The sequence below is a fragment of the Galeopterus variegatus genome, unplaced genomic scaffold (assembly GCF_000696425.1).
Source record: "Galeopterus variegatus unplaced genomic scaffold, G_variegatus-3.0.2 Scaffold218, whole genome shotgun sequence".
NCBI classification, from domain to species: Eukaryota; Metazoa; Chordata; class Mammalia; order Dermoptera; family Cynocephalidae; genus Galeopterus; species Galeopterus variegatus.
In genome coordinates this window covers 455,618-470,491 of record NW_007726329.1, presented here as the reverse complement: position 1 = coordinate 470,491, position 14,874 = coordinate 455,618, and the positions used below count along the sequence as shown (strand labels likewise).

Genomic DNA, 14,874 nt, shown 5'->3' with positions numbered 1-14,874 from the left:
CTGCCCATCCACCTGCCTGGCCCAGTCTTCGTGTGCCCAGGGACTCTGCAGAAGGTGCTGGAGCCCACCTCCACACACGAGTCGGAGCACCAATCTGGAGCATGGTGCAAGGACCCGCTGCAGGCGGGCGACCGCATCTACGTGATGCCCTGGATCCCCTACCGCACGGACACGCTCACCGAGTACGCCTCGTGGGAGGACTACGTGGCCGCGCGCCACACCACCACTTACCGCCTGCCCAACCGCGTGGACGGCACGGGCTTCGTGGTCTACGACGGCGCCGTCTTCTACAACAAGGAGCGCACGCGCAACATTGTCAAGTACGACCTGCGGACGCGCATCAAGAGTGGGGAGACGGTCATCAACACCGCCAACTACCATGACACCTCGCCCTACCGCTGGGGGGGCAAGACCGACATCGACCTGGCCGTGGACGAGAACGGGCTGTGGGTCATCTACGCCACGGAGGGCAACAACGGGCGGCTCGTGGTGAGCCAGCTCAACCCCTACACGCTGCGCTTTGAGGGCACGTGGGAGACGGGCTACGACAAGCGCTCGGCGTCCAACGCCTTCATGGTGTGCGGTGTCCTCTACGTGCTGCGCTCCGTGTACGTGGACGACGACAGTGAGGCAGCCGGCAACCGCGTGGACTACGCCTTCAACACCAATGCCAACCGCGAGGAGCCCGTCAGCCTCGCCTTCCCCAACCCCTATCAGTTCGTCTCCTCCGTCGACTACAACCCTCGCGACAACCAGCTCTACGTCTGGAACAACTACTTCGTGGTGCGCTACAGCCTGGAGTTTGGGCCGCCCGACCCCAGTGCTGGTGAGGAAGGCTCGCTTGCAGGCCAAGAGCCTGCTGGCGTTTTCCTCCCTGGGTGGGGGGCCCACTCTGTGAGCCCTTGGGAATCTGGAGGTGGGTTTGGGTGTGAGCCCTGGAGGTTAAAAAAAATGTCAGTGTGTGACAAACGCTGTTATGCACTTCAGAGTTAGCTTATCTAATCCTCACAGTCTAGGAAAAAGGGATCGTTACTGCCCCCATTTTACAGATGAGAAAACTGAGGCACTGGGTGAGTAGGGGTTAACTTACTTATTTGAGGATTTGAACCCAGGACTTTGGTCTCCTAACCACTGAACTGCACTGCCTCTCTCAGGGGCTTGGGCATATATAGCTCTGGAACCGTTCAATCGACCAAACTCCTAGGTAGAAGCCAAATCGCCATAAAACAGATGTTGACTGGAGTGAGGGCCCCTCCTTAGTACTATTCTGTTCCTCAGTTGCCCTAAGCCAGCTCTGAGCAGCCCTGGGGTTCCAACCTCGTTTGCAAAAGGGGGAACTGAAGTCTCCAGAGGGAAGGAGTAGAGCCAGATTACAGAGACAGAGCCAGCCAGGAGGCTGGGAGGTGGCAGCTGTGTTTAGCAGCCCTCAGACACCGCCTTCCTGGCCTCTGGAATGCACCCTCAGACCTCAGAGTACACACAGATGGGTTCTTACCAACTTTTGATTCTTTATATGGTCCCATGGGCATAAGGGGTCTCGCCAGCACAGGGAGGCCAGGAGAGATCTGTTCCCAGACCCAGTGGGGTCTCAGACACCTTTCCACTTAGTAGGTGAGGAAGATACCAGGATGGCCAGGAACCCAGTGCCCAGGCATGGTGTGGTGGATCCCTGAGTGTGGAAGTGATCTTTATATGGTCCCATGGGCATAAGGGGTCTCGCCAGCACAGGGAGGCCAGGAGAGATCTGTTCCCAGACCCAGTGGGGCCTCAGACACCTTTCCACTTAGTAGGTGAGGAAGATGCCAGGATGGCCAGGAACCCAGTGCCCAGGCATGGTGTGGTGGATCCCTGAGTGTGGAAGTGACCCTGTGTTGTATCCCTTCTCCCTTCCAGGCCCAGCCACTTCCCAACCCCTCAGCACGACCACCACAGCCCGGCCCACACCCCTCACCAGCACTGCCTCACCTGCAGCCACCACCCCACTCCGCCGGGCGCCCCTCACCACACACCCAGTGGGTGCCATCAACCAGCTGGGACCTGACCTACCTCCAGCCACAGCTCCGGCACCTAGCACCCGGAGGCCCCCAGCCCCCAATCTGCACGTGTCCCCCGAGCTCTTCTGTGAGCCCCGAGAGGTACGGCGGGTCCAGTGGCCGGCCACCCAGCAGGGCATGCTGGTGGAGAGGCCCTGCCCCAAGGGAACTCGAGGTGAGTGCAGAGACTGCGGCCACCTCTGCTGCGGCTGGCCAGGGGAGGGACGGGGGATGTGCTCCCAGAGCAGCTTAGCGCAGATGCACTCATGGGTTGGTCTTTCTGCTGGAGCGGGGGCTTTCTGAGGACAGGGTCATGTCTGGCTTGTGTGCAGCTGTGTCCCCACTGCCCAGCAGAGTTCTCGGGGCACAGTGGCAGTTCAGTCATTCCCCCTGGCCCCTCCAGAATACTGAGCACCTGCAGATCCTGCAGAGAACCCACATGAGGTGACTTGGCTCCTGGCCCTGGCTGGGATGGAACAGCCCCAGGAACAGCCAGCTGCAGGACAGATGAGCCAAAGGGGGAAGGGACCACATGCTCTGGTGACTCCAAGGGCAGGTTGGAAGAGGCTTCATGGAGGGGGGTGGTTTCTGAGATGGGCTTTGCTGGAAGGTTCTAACTCTGATAGGCCAAGGCAGGGGATCCAAGAGGGAGAGCTTGGGGGAAGCAAGGGCTTATGTCACCTCAGAGTGACGCCTCTCTTGACTGTCTGGCCTACTTCATGTCTCTTTTTCCATGTTCCCCTCATCTCTCTCTTCACCCACTCATCCTCCACTCTTTGTCATCTTCTTTCCCCCTTCTTTGGCCCATTCTTCTCTCCTTCCTTTTGGCTCCCTTGTCTGTTCCTGTCTGTCTGTCCCTGCAGGAATTGCCTCCTTCCAGTGTCTACCAGCCCTGGGGCTCTGGAACCCCCGGGGCCCTGACCTCAGCAACTGCACCTCCCCCTGGGTCAACCAGGTGGCCCAGAAGGTACCAGCAGCAGCTGCCCCTTGCAGGCAGGCGCATTTGCTCGGGCCCAGGGCCCAGCGCCCAGTGGGGGTAGTGGAGCAACCAGGGAGACAAACAGGGGCTGGCAGGTCTGGAAGGCAGGACTGTGGGGTCCCCTCCCTGACTGACAGAGGGAGGAGGGACAGATGGGGTGGGAGAAGGGGACATAGAGGGATGGGATGGGCTGAGCAGGTGGGGATGTGAAGAGGGAATGTGGGGGTGAGTGGGATGATCCCTGACAGATCTGGGGTCTCCCCTGTCCCCCGCCTAATGCAGATCAAGAGCGGGGAGAATGCGGCCAACATTGCAAGCGAGCTGGCCCGCCATACCCGGGGCTCCATCTACGCGGGGGATGTGTCCTCCTCCGTGAAGCTGATGGAACAGCTGCTGGACATCCTGGATGCCCAGCTGCAGGCGCTGCGGCCCATCGAGCGCGAGTCAGCTGGCAAGAACTATAACAAGGTGGGGCCTGGGGGAGGGGCTGCCCCCAGGGGCTCAGGCATTACCCTACCTCCAGCCTGGATGTGAGAGTGTTGGGGTTAGAGCAGCGGTGCTTAGAGGCCCACCTGATGCCACCTCCATCTCTTTCCTCAGATGCACAAGCGAGAGAGAACCTGCAAGGATTATATCAAGGTGAGACCCACAGGAGTCTCCCCTGACCGAGTGGAATGGGGACGGAGGTCAGGAGGGATGCAGAGCCCACCTGAGGACATAGAGGATGTTGAGGGGACTCACAGCACTGTCCCCCTCCTGTGCAGGCCGTGGTAGAGACAGTGGACAACCTGCTCCGGCCAGAGGCTCTCGAGTCCTGGAAGGACATGAATGCCACAGAGCAGGTGCACACAGCCACCATGCTCCTGGATGTCCTGGAGGAGGGCGCCTTCCTGCTGGCCGACAATGTCAGGGAGCCTGCCCGCTTCCTGGCTGCCAAGGAGAATGTGGGTGAGTGTTTCAGCACCCCAGGGCAAGCTTGGGTATGAATTTTGAATTGTGGAGTCCAGCCCAGCCTGGAGACCACAGGGTGCCTGGTCTCCCTGGCTGTCAACATTGCCACAGGGCCTTTTTCAGTAGCCTGAGCCCTTAAAGGGGGAACAGACCCCAACGCATGTGCCTTGCTGTCCCGTCCCTGTAGTCCTGGAGGTCACAGTCCTGAACACGGAGGGCCAGGTGCTGCATGCGCCTTGCTGTCCCGTCCCTGTAGTCCTGGAGGTCACAGTCCTGAACACGGAGGGCCAGGTGCAGGAGCTGGTGTTCCCCCAGGAGTACCCGAGGAAGAACTCCATCCAGCTGTCCGCCAACACCATCAAGCAGAACAGCCGAAATGGTCAGTGCCCCCAGCGGGGCCTCAGGTGGGGATACAGTCCCCAGGCCCTGTACTGGTATCTCTGTTCCATTTATGGGGGGCAGCAGTTCTGAACTTTTATCAGGTTTTATCCACTGGAGCTACCATAAAATTTCAGGGGATTCATGGGTCCCCCAAAGCCCTTCACAGCCCTAGAATGAATCCTGTGGTTTGCAGAGCTGGCTCCTGTTCAGTAGCCCAGCTGGTCCTCATATCTTAGAGAGGATTGTGCCATTTGAGACTAAGGCTCAGAGAGGTGAGGGATTCACCCAAGGTCACACAGCGAGTGAGGGTGGGTTGGAGACCCAGCCCCTGTGTGTCCTGGCCCACTGCCATGCCATGGCCTGGCTTCAGAGGTCCCAGTCACCAGTTTGGCTAAGGGCTGCAGAGCTAGCAGGTCCAGGAAGCCAGGGGCCTGGATGGAGGTGTGTGGCTGAAGGCTGCCAGCACCTCCCATGTGCCTGTCCTCCCCAGGGGTTGTCAAAGTTGTCTTCATTCTCTACAACAACCTGGGCCTCTTCCTGTCCACGGAGAATGCCACGGTGAAGTTGGCGGGTGAAGCAGGCCCAGGGGGCCCAGGGGGCGCCTCCCTGGTGGTGAACTCGCAGGTCATTGCAGCGTCCATCAACAAGGAGTCCAGCCGTGTCTTCCTCATGGACCCTGTCATCTTCACCGTGGCCCATCTAGAGGTAAGCCGAGCTGTCCCCCTTCCTCCGTGGGGATCCCAGCGTCCTCTGTGCTCCCCCACTGTGTGTTCATCTCTGGAGCAATTACCGCGTCTCTCTGGGGCGCTGGCCACCATTTCAGTAGCTTGGGCCATTTGACTCCAGAGATCTCAGACTCTGTCACCTGGAGCCCCAAGCCCCAAGCACTTCTCTCATGCTTGTCACTGGCCCTATAGCTGGGTATAGGGGGCTGGAATGAGACTCCCCACTTCTGACACACTGGTCACTGCTACACAACAGGACAAGAACCACTTCAATGCTAACTGCTCCTTCTGGAACTACTCGGAGCGTTCCATGCTGGGCTACTGGTCGACCCAGGGCTGCCGTTTGGTGGAGTCCAACAAGACCCATACCACGTGTGCCTGCAGCCACCTCACCAACTTTGCAGTGCTCATGGCTCACCGTGAGATCGTAAGCTGGCCGGCGCTCTGCTCCTCCAGGCGGGCTGCTTGCTGGCCCGGCTTTGCATGGCATCCTAGAGAGTGCACAGCACGGGCGGTGCCAGGGAAGGCCAGCCTCCTGGGCATGGGGGGCCACCAGTCTTGCCTGGGGTGAGAGGCCATGCGTCTGGTTCTCCCTGGTCACGGTCCCACCTTCTCCCAAGGCACTCTGGAGAAGGAAGTTGCTGTCACCTTTGTCATCTCTCCACAAGCCTTCCAGAGCATGAGGAAGTGAGCGCGCCACCTGCAGAGGGGTGGGGGCTGGCAGATTGGCCGGGTGGGCGGCACCAGGGGTCCTCGTGGCCCATGGCCCTGCCCAGGGCCTTACCCACAGCTGGCACCTGAGCCCAGAGTGAGCCTGGCCGTATGTAAAGCCAGAGGCCCTGAGCATACCCCTGCTCCTGTCCCCAGTACCAGGGCCGCATCAATGAACTGCTGCTGTCAGTCATCACCTGGGTGGGCATCGTGATCTCCCTGGTCTGCCTGGCCATCTGCATCTCCACCTTCTGCTTCCTGCGGGGGCTGCAGACTGACCGCAACACCATCCACAAGAACCTGTGCATCAACCTCTTCCTGGCCGAGTTGCTCTTCCTGGTCGGGATAGACAAGACTCAGTATGAGGTGGGCTGGGGCTCAAGGCAGGGGGGGGACGGGGGACGCCCGCTGGGGTGATCCTCACCTGTGGCACCCCCCACAGATTGCCTGCCCCATCTTTGCTGGTTTGCTGCACTACTTCTTCCTGGCTGCCTTCTCCTGGCTGTGCCTGGAGGGTGTGCACCTCTACCTGCTGCTGGTGGAGGTGTTTGAGAGCGAGTATTCCCGCACCAAGTACTACTACCTGGGCGGCTACTGCTTTCCGGCCCTGGTGGTAGGCATCGCAGCCGCCATTGACTACCGCAGCTATGGCACCGAGAAGGCGTGAGTGTCCCCCCTCTCGCCCTACCCCCCGGGTCAGTCCCTCTGACTGGCTTCCTGCTCAGCAACACTGCTCAGGCCAGGACCCTCAGGGCACAGGCCTTCCCTCCTCCAGAACCTCAAGGCTGCAGCGTCCCTGGCCTCCTGGGGTTGGAGGGAAGAGCCCCTCGGCGTCTTTCTACTCTGGCCTCATTTCCTTCACAGCTGCTGGCTCCGAGTGGACAATTACTTCATCTGGAGCTTCATTGGGCCCGTGTCATTTGTTATCGTGGTAAGTTGGAAGGCGGCACCTCTAGGACTCCACCTCCTTCTTTCACCCAGGCTGGCCTTGACCCCGAGCCCCCACCACCACCTCTCTCCGAGTGGCGCTGGTTTGAAAACCGTGTCAGAACTGAGCAGCCAGCTCAAAGGATGGGAGCAGACTGGGTCTGTAGAGCTCCAGTGCTGAGGCCTGTCACTCAGCACTGCAAAGCAATGTTAAGCAGCCAGTCATGCCAGTGAACTAACTATAGGGCAGCAGGCACCTCAGGGGCAGGGACAAGGTTCTCTCCGCAGAGGACGCCCTCAAGAGGGGAATCAAAGCTGTGACTTTGCCAGGCTAGGCCCTGATCCCAGAACTCACTGAGGGAGGTAGAGGGACTCTCAGCCCAGTCCAGCCCCTGCCCCTGTCCCACCCCCAGGTGAATCTGGTGTTCCTCATGGTGACCCTGCACAAGATGATCCGAAGTTCATCCGTGCTCAAACCTGACTCCAGTCGCCTTGACAACATTAAGTGAGCACCCCATACCCCCTGCCCCCGTGACCCCCACACTGGGCCTGACCTCTCCCAGTGTTTCTCCTCTTCTCTCTGATATCAAATTTTGTGATTTTAAGTATCAAGATGGGTATTTCTGGTATTTGAAAGCATATCATTAGCACATCCAACCTGTGGTTTTAGGAGCATAACTGTGTGAGGCTAATTTCAAAAGGTGAGTCCAGGGCTGGCCACTTAGCTCAGTTGGTTAAAGCACAGCCTTATAACCCCAAGGTCACGGGTTCAGATCCCTGGACTGGACAATTGCAAAAAAAAAAAAAAAAATGTGGGTCCATATAATGGCAACTTAAAGAGAAACAGGCGGCAAAATGTAGTTCAAGTGGTCTGGAAATATGGCAAAAAGCCGGCGGGGAATGACTGATGTAAACAAAACCCCAACCCATTTCCTTCTCTCAGGCCCAGGTGGGTTGAAAGTGTCACCGGGCAGCCACTTCTCACAAGGCCCACTCAACCTACTCAGCACCAGGCTGGGTGTTTGCAGACAGCACCCAAACCCACCAAGGGCCCCTCCCCTGTATGGAAGCAGGCAGCAGGGCTGGGGGAGGCCAGGCGAGGCCATCTCCTCTGGAGGGGACTTTGACATCCCTGTCCCCCCAACCCCAGATCCTGGGCCCTGGGGGCCATTGCGCTGCTCTTCCTGCTGGGTCTTACCTGGGCTTTTGGCCTCCTCTTCATCAACAAGGAGTCAGTGGTCATGGCCTATCTTTTCACCACCTTCAACGCCTTCCAGGGGGTCTTCATCTTCGTCTTTCACTGCGCCTTACAGAAGAAGGTGAGGGCAGGGCAGGGGCCCAGGTCAGAGCCTCCCTCAAGACATTTCCTGGGCACGCAGGCAAGGGTGAGGGGATCCAGGCGCCCCCTTGGGCCCCCAATGTGTGCTACAGGCGCCTGCCTTCTGCAGCACGACCTTCCTCCACTGGAAGGGGAGAGCAGGCTCAGGATCAGGGAGGATTTAGCTGGGGGTGAAGAAGGCTCTGAAAAAAGCGAGCGTTGAAGAGTTGAGGGTGGTGGGAGGGCACAGAGCAGGGATGGGGTGAAGGGGATGCCCTCACCGCCATGTGGGGCACATTGGACACCACCCTGACAGACCCTTTCCTACTTTAATAGTTCTGGGACAAACTGAATTTTGTGGTGATAGGAAGGTTCCCTTTTAAATAAAGTGTGTTAAGATCTAAATCTTTAAAAAAATAAATATGGAGACAACAGTAGCAGGGGAACGTGGAGAGGGAGTGCAGGTGGCACGCTGGAGAATGCACCTGGGGAGACTGAGCTGAGGCATTTGTGGACTTGGTCCTGAGGGCAGTGAAGAGCCTTGGGCAGACTGCTGTGGGCCTGGGGGGCATGGTGAGGCAGGTGAGGCTAAGGCAGGGGTTCAGTGGAGACATTGATCACAGGAATCCTGGTTGCCAGGGAGGCTGTCCTGGGGTCCCCCCTCGGACACACAGTCAAAGCAACGTCCTTGCACAGCCCCCAGGACCATATGGTCCAACCAGGGCCCCTTTCGGCTCCCCTCCCCTCCAGCCTTGCTCACCTTTGCTCTCTTGGACACCTAGACATGGACTCTCCTCAGGGCATGGCCCCTGCTTCTGCCGAGCTTCATGTTCTTTCCTAGATGTCCGCAGGGCCTGCTGCTGTATTTCTTTCATGTCTTGCCCAAAAGGTCTCCTTGATGAGACCTCCCTTGGTCTATTTAAAATCACAAACCACTTTCTGGCCATAGTTTCCTCTGCAGCACGTAACACTTTCAGACATCCTACAAAATGTGTTTGTTTTTGTCTACATTTTGTCTCTGCCTACTAAAATACAAGCTGTGAGAGGCAGGGAGTTGTGTCTGTTGGGTCTGTGCTGTCCTTGAAGCCTAAACTGTGCTTGGCACATAGCAGATGCTCATTAAAGTCCTGTTGAGTTTGTGAATGAACGGGAAACTGTCAGTGGAAGTGGAGAAAAGAGGATGCACCTGAGTGAGAAGAGAGCAAGCCTGATCGGTTGGCTGTTGAGAGACTGGTGACAGCAAGTTTTCTGTGGACCACTGGTTGTTGAGAGGGATAACATGCTCATTGGGAGCTCCATCTCTAGACTCCCAGGGAGCCACTCCTCTGGCCAGCCCTGTGGGTGGCTGGATCACAAAGGAGGCCAGTGTCCCCTGTGAGCTGACCGTCCCCCTCCCACCCAGGTGCACAAGGAGTACAGCAAGTGCCTGCGTCACTCCTACTGCTGCATCCGCTCCCCGCCAGGGGGTACTCACGGCTCCCTCAAGACTTCAGCCATGCGAAGCAACACCCGCTACTACACAGGGACCCAGGTATGGGGGTGGGGTGGGGCATTGGGCAGGGCTTCCTGGTGCTGGGTGTTGGAACCCAGAGCCTAAGAGGTAGGGGAGTGCTCAGTCTGGGCGTCTGATGGTGCTGATGAGGTGAGCAGGCTCAGAAAGATCCTGAGAGTAGGAGGACCGAGGACTCCTTCACATCTGGGCTGTGTCCCCAGAGCCGAATCCGGAGGATGTGGAACGACACTGTGAGGAAACAGACTGAGTCCTCCTTCATGGCGGGCGACATCAACAGCACCCCCACCCTGAACCGAGGTGAGAAGGCATCCCTCTGCCCCTGCTCTGGTCCCTCAAGACTCCTGGACCCACTTCCACAGGCCTTCTTGTGACCTCTGACCCCTTGGGCAGGTACCATGGGCAACCACCTGCTGACCAACCCTGTGCTGCAGCCTCGTGGGGGCACAAGCCCCTACAACACCCTCATTGCTGAGTCGGTGGGCTTCAATCCCTCCTCGCCCCCTGTCTTCAACTCCCCAGGTGAGAACACCCTGGGTGCTGGCAGGAGTGGTCTCCCAGGCCAGGAAGCATGGGGTTTGCATCCCGAGGGGTTTCCACTGGGGCGTTCTTGGGCCCCCTGACCTGGAGCGGAGACTCAGCATTCTGAGCTGACTCTTAGCTTCTCTTTTCTCTCCTGGCTGGCACCTGCAGGGAGCTTCCGGGAACCCAGTAAGTCTCTCTTTCCTGGTAATGTTTCTGAGGCGGGAAGAGGAACAAGATAGTGGTTTTCTCCAATGGCCTTACTTAGAGAAAAGAACGCAGGGTGTCCCCTTCTCCCCCGCTACAATACACACAAAGCCTCTGGCTTGGCAGAAAATGCATGGTGTTAGTGGTTTTCTCCAATGGCCTTACTTAGAGAAAAGAACGCAGGGAGTCCCCTTCTCCCCCGCTACAATACACACAAAGCCTCTGGCTTGGCAGAAAATGCATGGTGTTCATTGACTCTGGGCCTTCAGGTAGGGAATAAAGGTGGTGAGGGTCCGAGCATAGGAAATAGATCCAGTCATCCAGGCCTCCTTACACTGCTGAGATTCCAAACCCCCAGCTGGGAGGGGATCCTGGGGGAACTGGTCCTTACTGTGCCCCCCACCTTTCACTAATCTGCTGCTGGGCTGGTATCCCCATTGCCAGTGAGGAAGAAAGGGAATGTGAGACCAGAGTGCCCCTGGGGCCAGGGGTGAGCCCGGGGAAAACCAGATGGAATCGAGCTCCCCCTTCCCTACACAGCCATGCCCCTTCGTTGCCCACCAATGCAGCCAGGCCCCCTCCTCCTCCTGACCGGCCTCCTTCTGCCCTGCAGAGCACCCCTTGGGAGGCCGGGAAGCCTGCGGCATGGACACCCTGCCCCTTAACGGCAACTTCAACAACAGTTACTCCTTGCGAAGCGGAGATTTCCCTCCAGGGGACGGGGGACCTGAGCCGCCCCGGGGCCGGAACCTGGCCGACGCCGCTGCCTTCGAGAAGATGATCATCTCAGAGCTAGTGCATAACAACCTGCGGGGGAGCAGCAGTGGGGTCAAGGGCCCTCCACCACCCGAGCCCCCTGTGCCACCTGTGCCCGGGGGTAGTGGCGAGGAAGAGGCAGGCGGGCCCGGGAGTGCTGACCGGGCGGAGATTGAACTTCTGTATAAGGCCCTGGAGGAGCCACTGCTGCTGCCCCGGGCCCAGTCGGTGCTGTACCAGAGTGATCTGGACGAGTCAGAGAGCTGCACGGCAGAGGACGGCGCCACCAGCCGGCCCCTCTCCTCCCCTCCAGGCCGGGACTCCCTCTATGCCAGCGGGGCCAACCTGCGGGACTCACCCTCCTACCCGGACAGCAGCCCTGAGGGGCCCAGCGAGGCCCTGCCCCCGCCCCCGCCCGCACCACCCGGTCCCCCTGAAATCTACTACACCTCGCGCCCGCCAGCCCTGGTGGCCCGGAACCCCCTGCAGGGCTACTACCAAGTGCGGCGGCCTAGCCACGAGGGCTACCTGGCAGCACCCGGCCTCGAGGGGTCAGGGCCCGATGGGGATGGGCAGATGCAGCTGGTCACCAGTCTCTGAGGGGACCTCACGGACCAGGGGCTGGTGGCCCAGGCCAGGGAGGGAACTCTTGGCAGGGCTCTGGTGGGAGAGGGAAACTGATGGAGGCAGTGGCTGGTGGGCCACTCTCTCCAGGTGCCCCTCAGCCATGGGGCTCTGACATGGGGGCCCAAGGTGCCAGGGTTCATAGACAGGGTTTCCCACCAGCCACATGCACCAGCTCCATTTGGGGCAAGTGCAGTGAGGAGGAGCCCAGAGGTCCCCAGGGGAGTGAGGGAGAAACCGGAAGGGTGCAGCCCACGTCTTGATGCCCCCTTCCCCTCTACTCTTCCTAATTCCTGGAGGGAAATGAGGGATTTGGTTTCCTTGGGCAGGGAAGGGCAACTTCAGAGGTTGCCAAAGGCCCCTGCTGGATTGCACCTGTCAGCTGCTCCTCTCCTCAGCCAGAAATGCTGCTGGCTGCACAGGGAGGGAGGAGCACGGCAGGAGGACAGATGGACAGGTTCCTCCTGCACTACGGTTCCCTGTTCATGGAAACGGAGGCCTCTGGCCTGGCAGAAAGCCCCAGAGTGAGGGGAATGGGCGGTGTGGCTGGTGGTTTAAAGTTCGAACTTTCTCTGAAGCTCCTTCCCTCTTGCTCTTGTTCCTGCCCCCAAGCAAGCCTGCCCCCTCAGCCCTCCAAGAGTGCACCCAATGACCCCCTCCCTTGGGGCGACTCCTGATGAAGCACAACTCCCCGCAGGGCCCCTAGCCCACAGGGGTGGCCATATTTGGGCAGTTCCCAGTCCTGTGGGCTTGGCGATCTGGGGAGCAGATTTTGGGTCTGGATCTCCCTGGGGAATGGTTCCTGGGCTTGGATCTTTCCCTAGGGGGCCCTCTTACCCCTTCTTCTCTCCTCCTCCTCCCCCATTGCTGTAAATATTTCAACAAAATGGAAAAGAAAAAAAAAAAGAAAGAAAAAAAGAAAAAATCTCATCACTTGAAGCCACCCGGGAGCCTGCGGCCCAGGCCAGCCCAGGCTTTCTCCGGTGCAGAGCGGTGCTGCTGGCCCCAGCAGCCAGGACTTCTCTGTGTATGTGTGCATCCCCAGCCAGGATGGGCGGGCCACCAGAGCAGCTTTTTACAATCCAGAGACAGAAAACAAAATCTAGAAGCAACATTGCAAAACAAAGAACCCATTTCCTTCCCGGCACCATTTCTGTCACCTCCTTTCCTGCTCCGCCTGCCCCTGGCATCAGTCAGCCCTCCTGGGGTGTGTACCTCACTACCTGCCCCAGGACCAGAGGCCTGTCCCCCCTACCCCCCATTGGCCCGGGGGAGACATCCTCACACCCAAAGATGCTTTTGCCACAATGGCTGCGCTATCCCTTGAGTTCCTGCTTCTTGTATATTGCTTCTGTGGCTCTGGGCCAGGGAAGGGGCTGGCTTCCCATCTAGAGAGGGTGATGGGGGAAGGAAAGTGGGAAGGAGCTGTAATAGAGGTGGCAGTGTTTAATGGTGGTGGGTATGGCTGAGGAGGGAGGGCTGAGAGTGGTGAGGTCTCTCTGAGGGAAAGGGGGGCAAAGGTGAGAGATCACCTTCCCTACCCTTCACCTTCCCGCGGGGAAGGCAAAGCCTGGTCCCAGGGCCTGGGGTCAGGACGCCTATGTTCTGAGGGCCTTACCCCAAACCCCCAGACCAGATCCTGGAAGTTCCAGGCTTGGATGTCCCCTAAGTACCTCTAACAGCCTCGCAGCTCCCTCCTCTCCAGCCTGCCAGCCTAACCTTCCCAGCCCCCACCCAACTCGGGGAGTAGCATAGCCCTGTTGCCACACTAGCCCAGCCCCTTCATTGCCATTACCCCAGGGGTGGCCCCTCCACCTCTGCTCTGACCTCTCCCTGTCTCTGCCCCTTCCTCTTTTCTCACAAGTGCCATGAGTTTTCAAACATCTTCGGGTCTCAGCCTGCTGCTGCCATGAATTTCTTTAGGTTACGGGGGAGGGGCTCTAGGAAAGAACTGGGGGGAAGGGGACAGACGGATAGGTGGCTGGAGGGATCCTTTTTGCTGCTAGAAAGCCCCTCCTCCTGGGGAGCTGGGGCTGGCTTATCCTCATCAATTAGGGGAGAAGGGGTCAGACCAAAGATGGTGGTTTGTCCCATGTAAGGGAACAGGTGTGGGGAGAAGGCAGGGTTGGGTTCCACCTCTGGCTTTTCCAGGTAGGAAGGCTTACCCATTTCACCAGAAGACTGTAGGTGAGGTCTAGATGGGGAGAAGGATGGGGACAGTCTTGCCAGATGACTCTGAGGAGGTCAGGAGACAGCTCCATGGCTCTTCCTTGGCTTCATTAGGCCACGGGCTCCACTGTGTGGAGGGGCCACTAGTCTGTGAAGAACTGGCCGGAGACTAGGGGAGATGGAGGAGTTGGCCCAGCCCAGGTGTCTGCCCAGCTATGGCCTGAGGCTGCTTCTAACACCAATAAGAGGACTGGAAGTCCAGGCAGGGTGGGAGAGTTCGTAGGGGGACTGAAGGTATACAAGGAGTCCCACTTCCTCTCCCTGCTCAGCCCTCCTTTTATCTCTCCAGACTCAGACAATCAAGGGGAGAGAGGGTGTGGTGGGTCCGTTGGGTCCCATTCCAGTTGGAATAACCAAGGTGGATTCTGAGGCCTCAGACCTGCATGGCAGGGCCCCCTGGTGGGGCTGGACACACCAGTGCAGTCCAGTGCAAAGCCACCCCAAGAGCCCAGGTGTACCCCACCCCAACCAGACCTGGTGCCTTGATGCCCCCACCCCAGCTGGGACAGTACAGAGAAGGGTCTTGGTTTCCTCTGCCTTCCTTGGGCTCCTGAATTCATTTGCTCCTAAATCTTGTTAATTCCTTTTCTCTGGATTTTCTTTTTCTTTTGGGTTTCCCTTGCCTTCCCTTTCTCTCTTATGTCTCCACCTCTCTTTCCCTGTGTCTTTTTCGCTATCTCTGTTCCTTTCTTCTCTCATCCTCAATTTCTCTCTGTCCATGCGGGCCTCCTCCCCCTTCTCCCATGTTCCTATTTCCTCCCTCCTTGGTCTCCTTTTCGATATGCCAAACCAATTTTGGGTCGAGTGCATTTAATGAGAACAAAAAAGGCTCATAACAAGAACGTTTCAGAAAAAAACAAAAAGTTTAAAAAAAATTGTTGAGTCAAAAAGTCAAACAATAAAGAAATTAAGATTTCTTGGAATGACAGAAGTGGCGTGACTCATTGGGGGGGGGGGGGGCAAGAAATGGGGGAGTAGATCTGGGCAGGGCCTTCCCATGA

General features: G+C 58.4%; 1 protein-coding gene across 4 annotated transcripts in view; it reads left to right on the top strand.

The window, feature by feature from the left end:
• LPHN1 (latrophilin 1) overlaps positions 1–14,801 on the top strand; it is a 49,492-nt gene extending 34,691 nt beyond the window's left edge. For 2 of the 4 annotated variants that reach the window (XM_008566023.1, XM_008566022.1), the window contains 19 exons: positions 26–826; positions 1,894–2,208; positions 2,897–3,000; positions 3,295–3,480; positions 3,613–3,651; positions 3,777–3,960; positions 4,220–4,342; positions 4,835–5,049; positions 5,326–5,496; positions 5,937–6,146; positions 6,223–6,443; positions 6,645–6,711; positions 7,121–7,212; positions 7,858–8,026; positions 9,428–9,556; positions 9,739–9,835; positions 9,929–10,057; positions 10,229–10,246; positions 10,878–14,801. In XM_008566023.1, coding sequence (XP_008564245.1) covers positions 26–826; positions 1,894–2,208; positions 2,897–3,000; positions 3,295–3,480; positions 3,613–3,651; positions 3,777–3,960; positions 4,220–4,342; positions 4,835–5,049; positions 5,326–5,496; positions 5,937–6,146; positions 6,223–6,443; positions 6,645–6,711; positions 7,121–7,212; positions 7,858–8,026; positions 9,428–9,556; positions 9,739–9,835; positions 9,929–10,057; positions 10,229–10,246; positions 10,878–11,620 — 4,013 coding nt within the window. In that variant the 3' untranslated portion in view covers positions 11,621–14,801. The remainder of the gene's footprint in view (positions 1–25; positions 827–1,893; positions 2,209–2,896; positions 3,001–3,294; positions 3,481–3,612; positions 3,652–3,776; positions 3,961–4,219; positions 4,343–4,834; positions 5,050–5,325; positions 5,497–5,936; positions 6,147–6,222; positions 6,444–6,644; positions 6,712–7,120; positions 7,213–7,857; positions 8,027–9,427; positions 9,557–9,738; positions 9,836–9,928; positions 10,058–10,228; positions 10,247–10,877) is intronic. The other 2 variants (XM_008566026.1, XM_008566024.1) reach the window with 1 other exon arrangement.
• Positions 14,802–14,874: the final 73 nt, after the last annotated feature.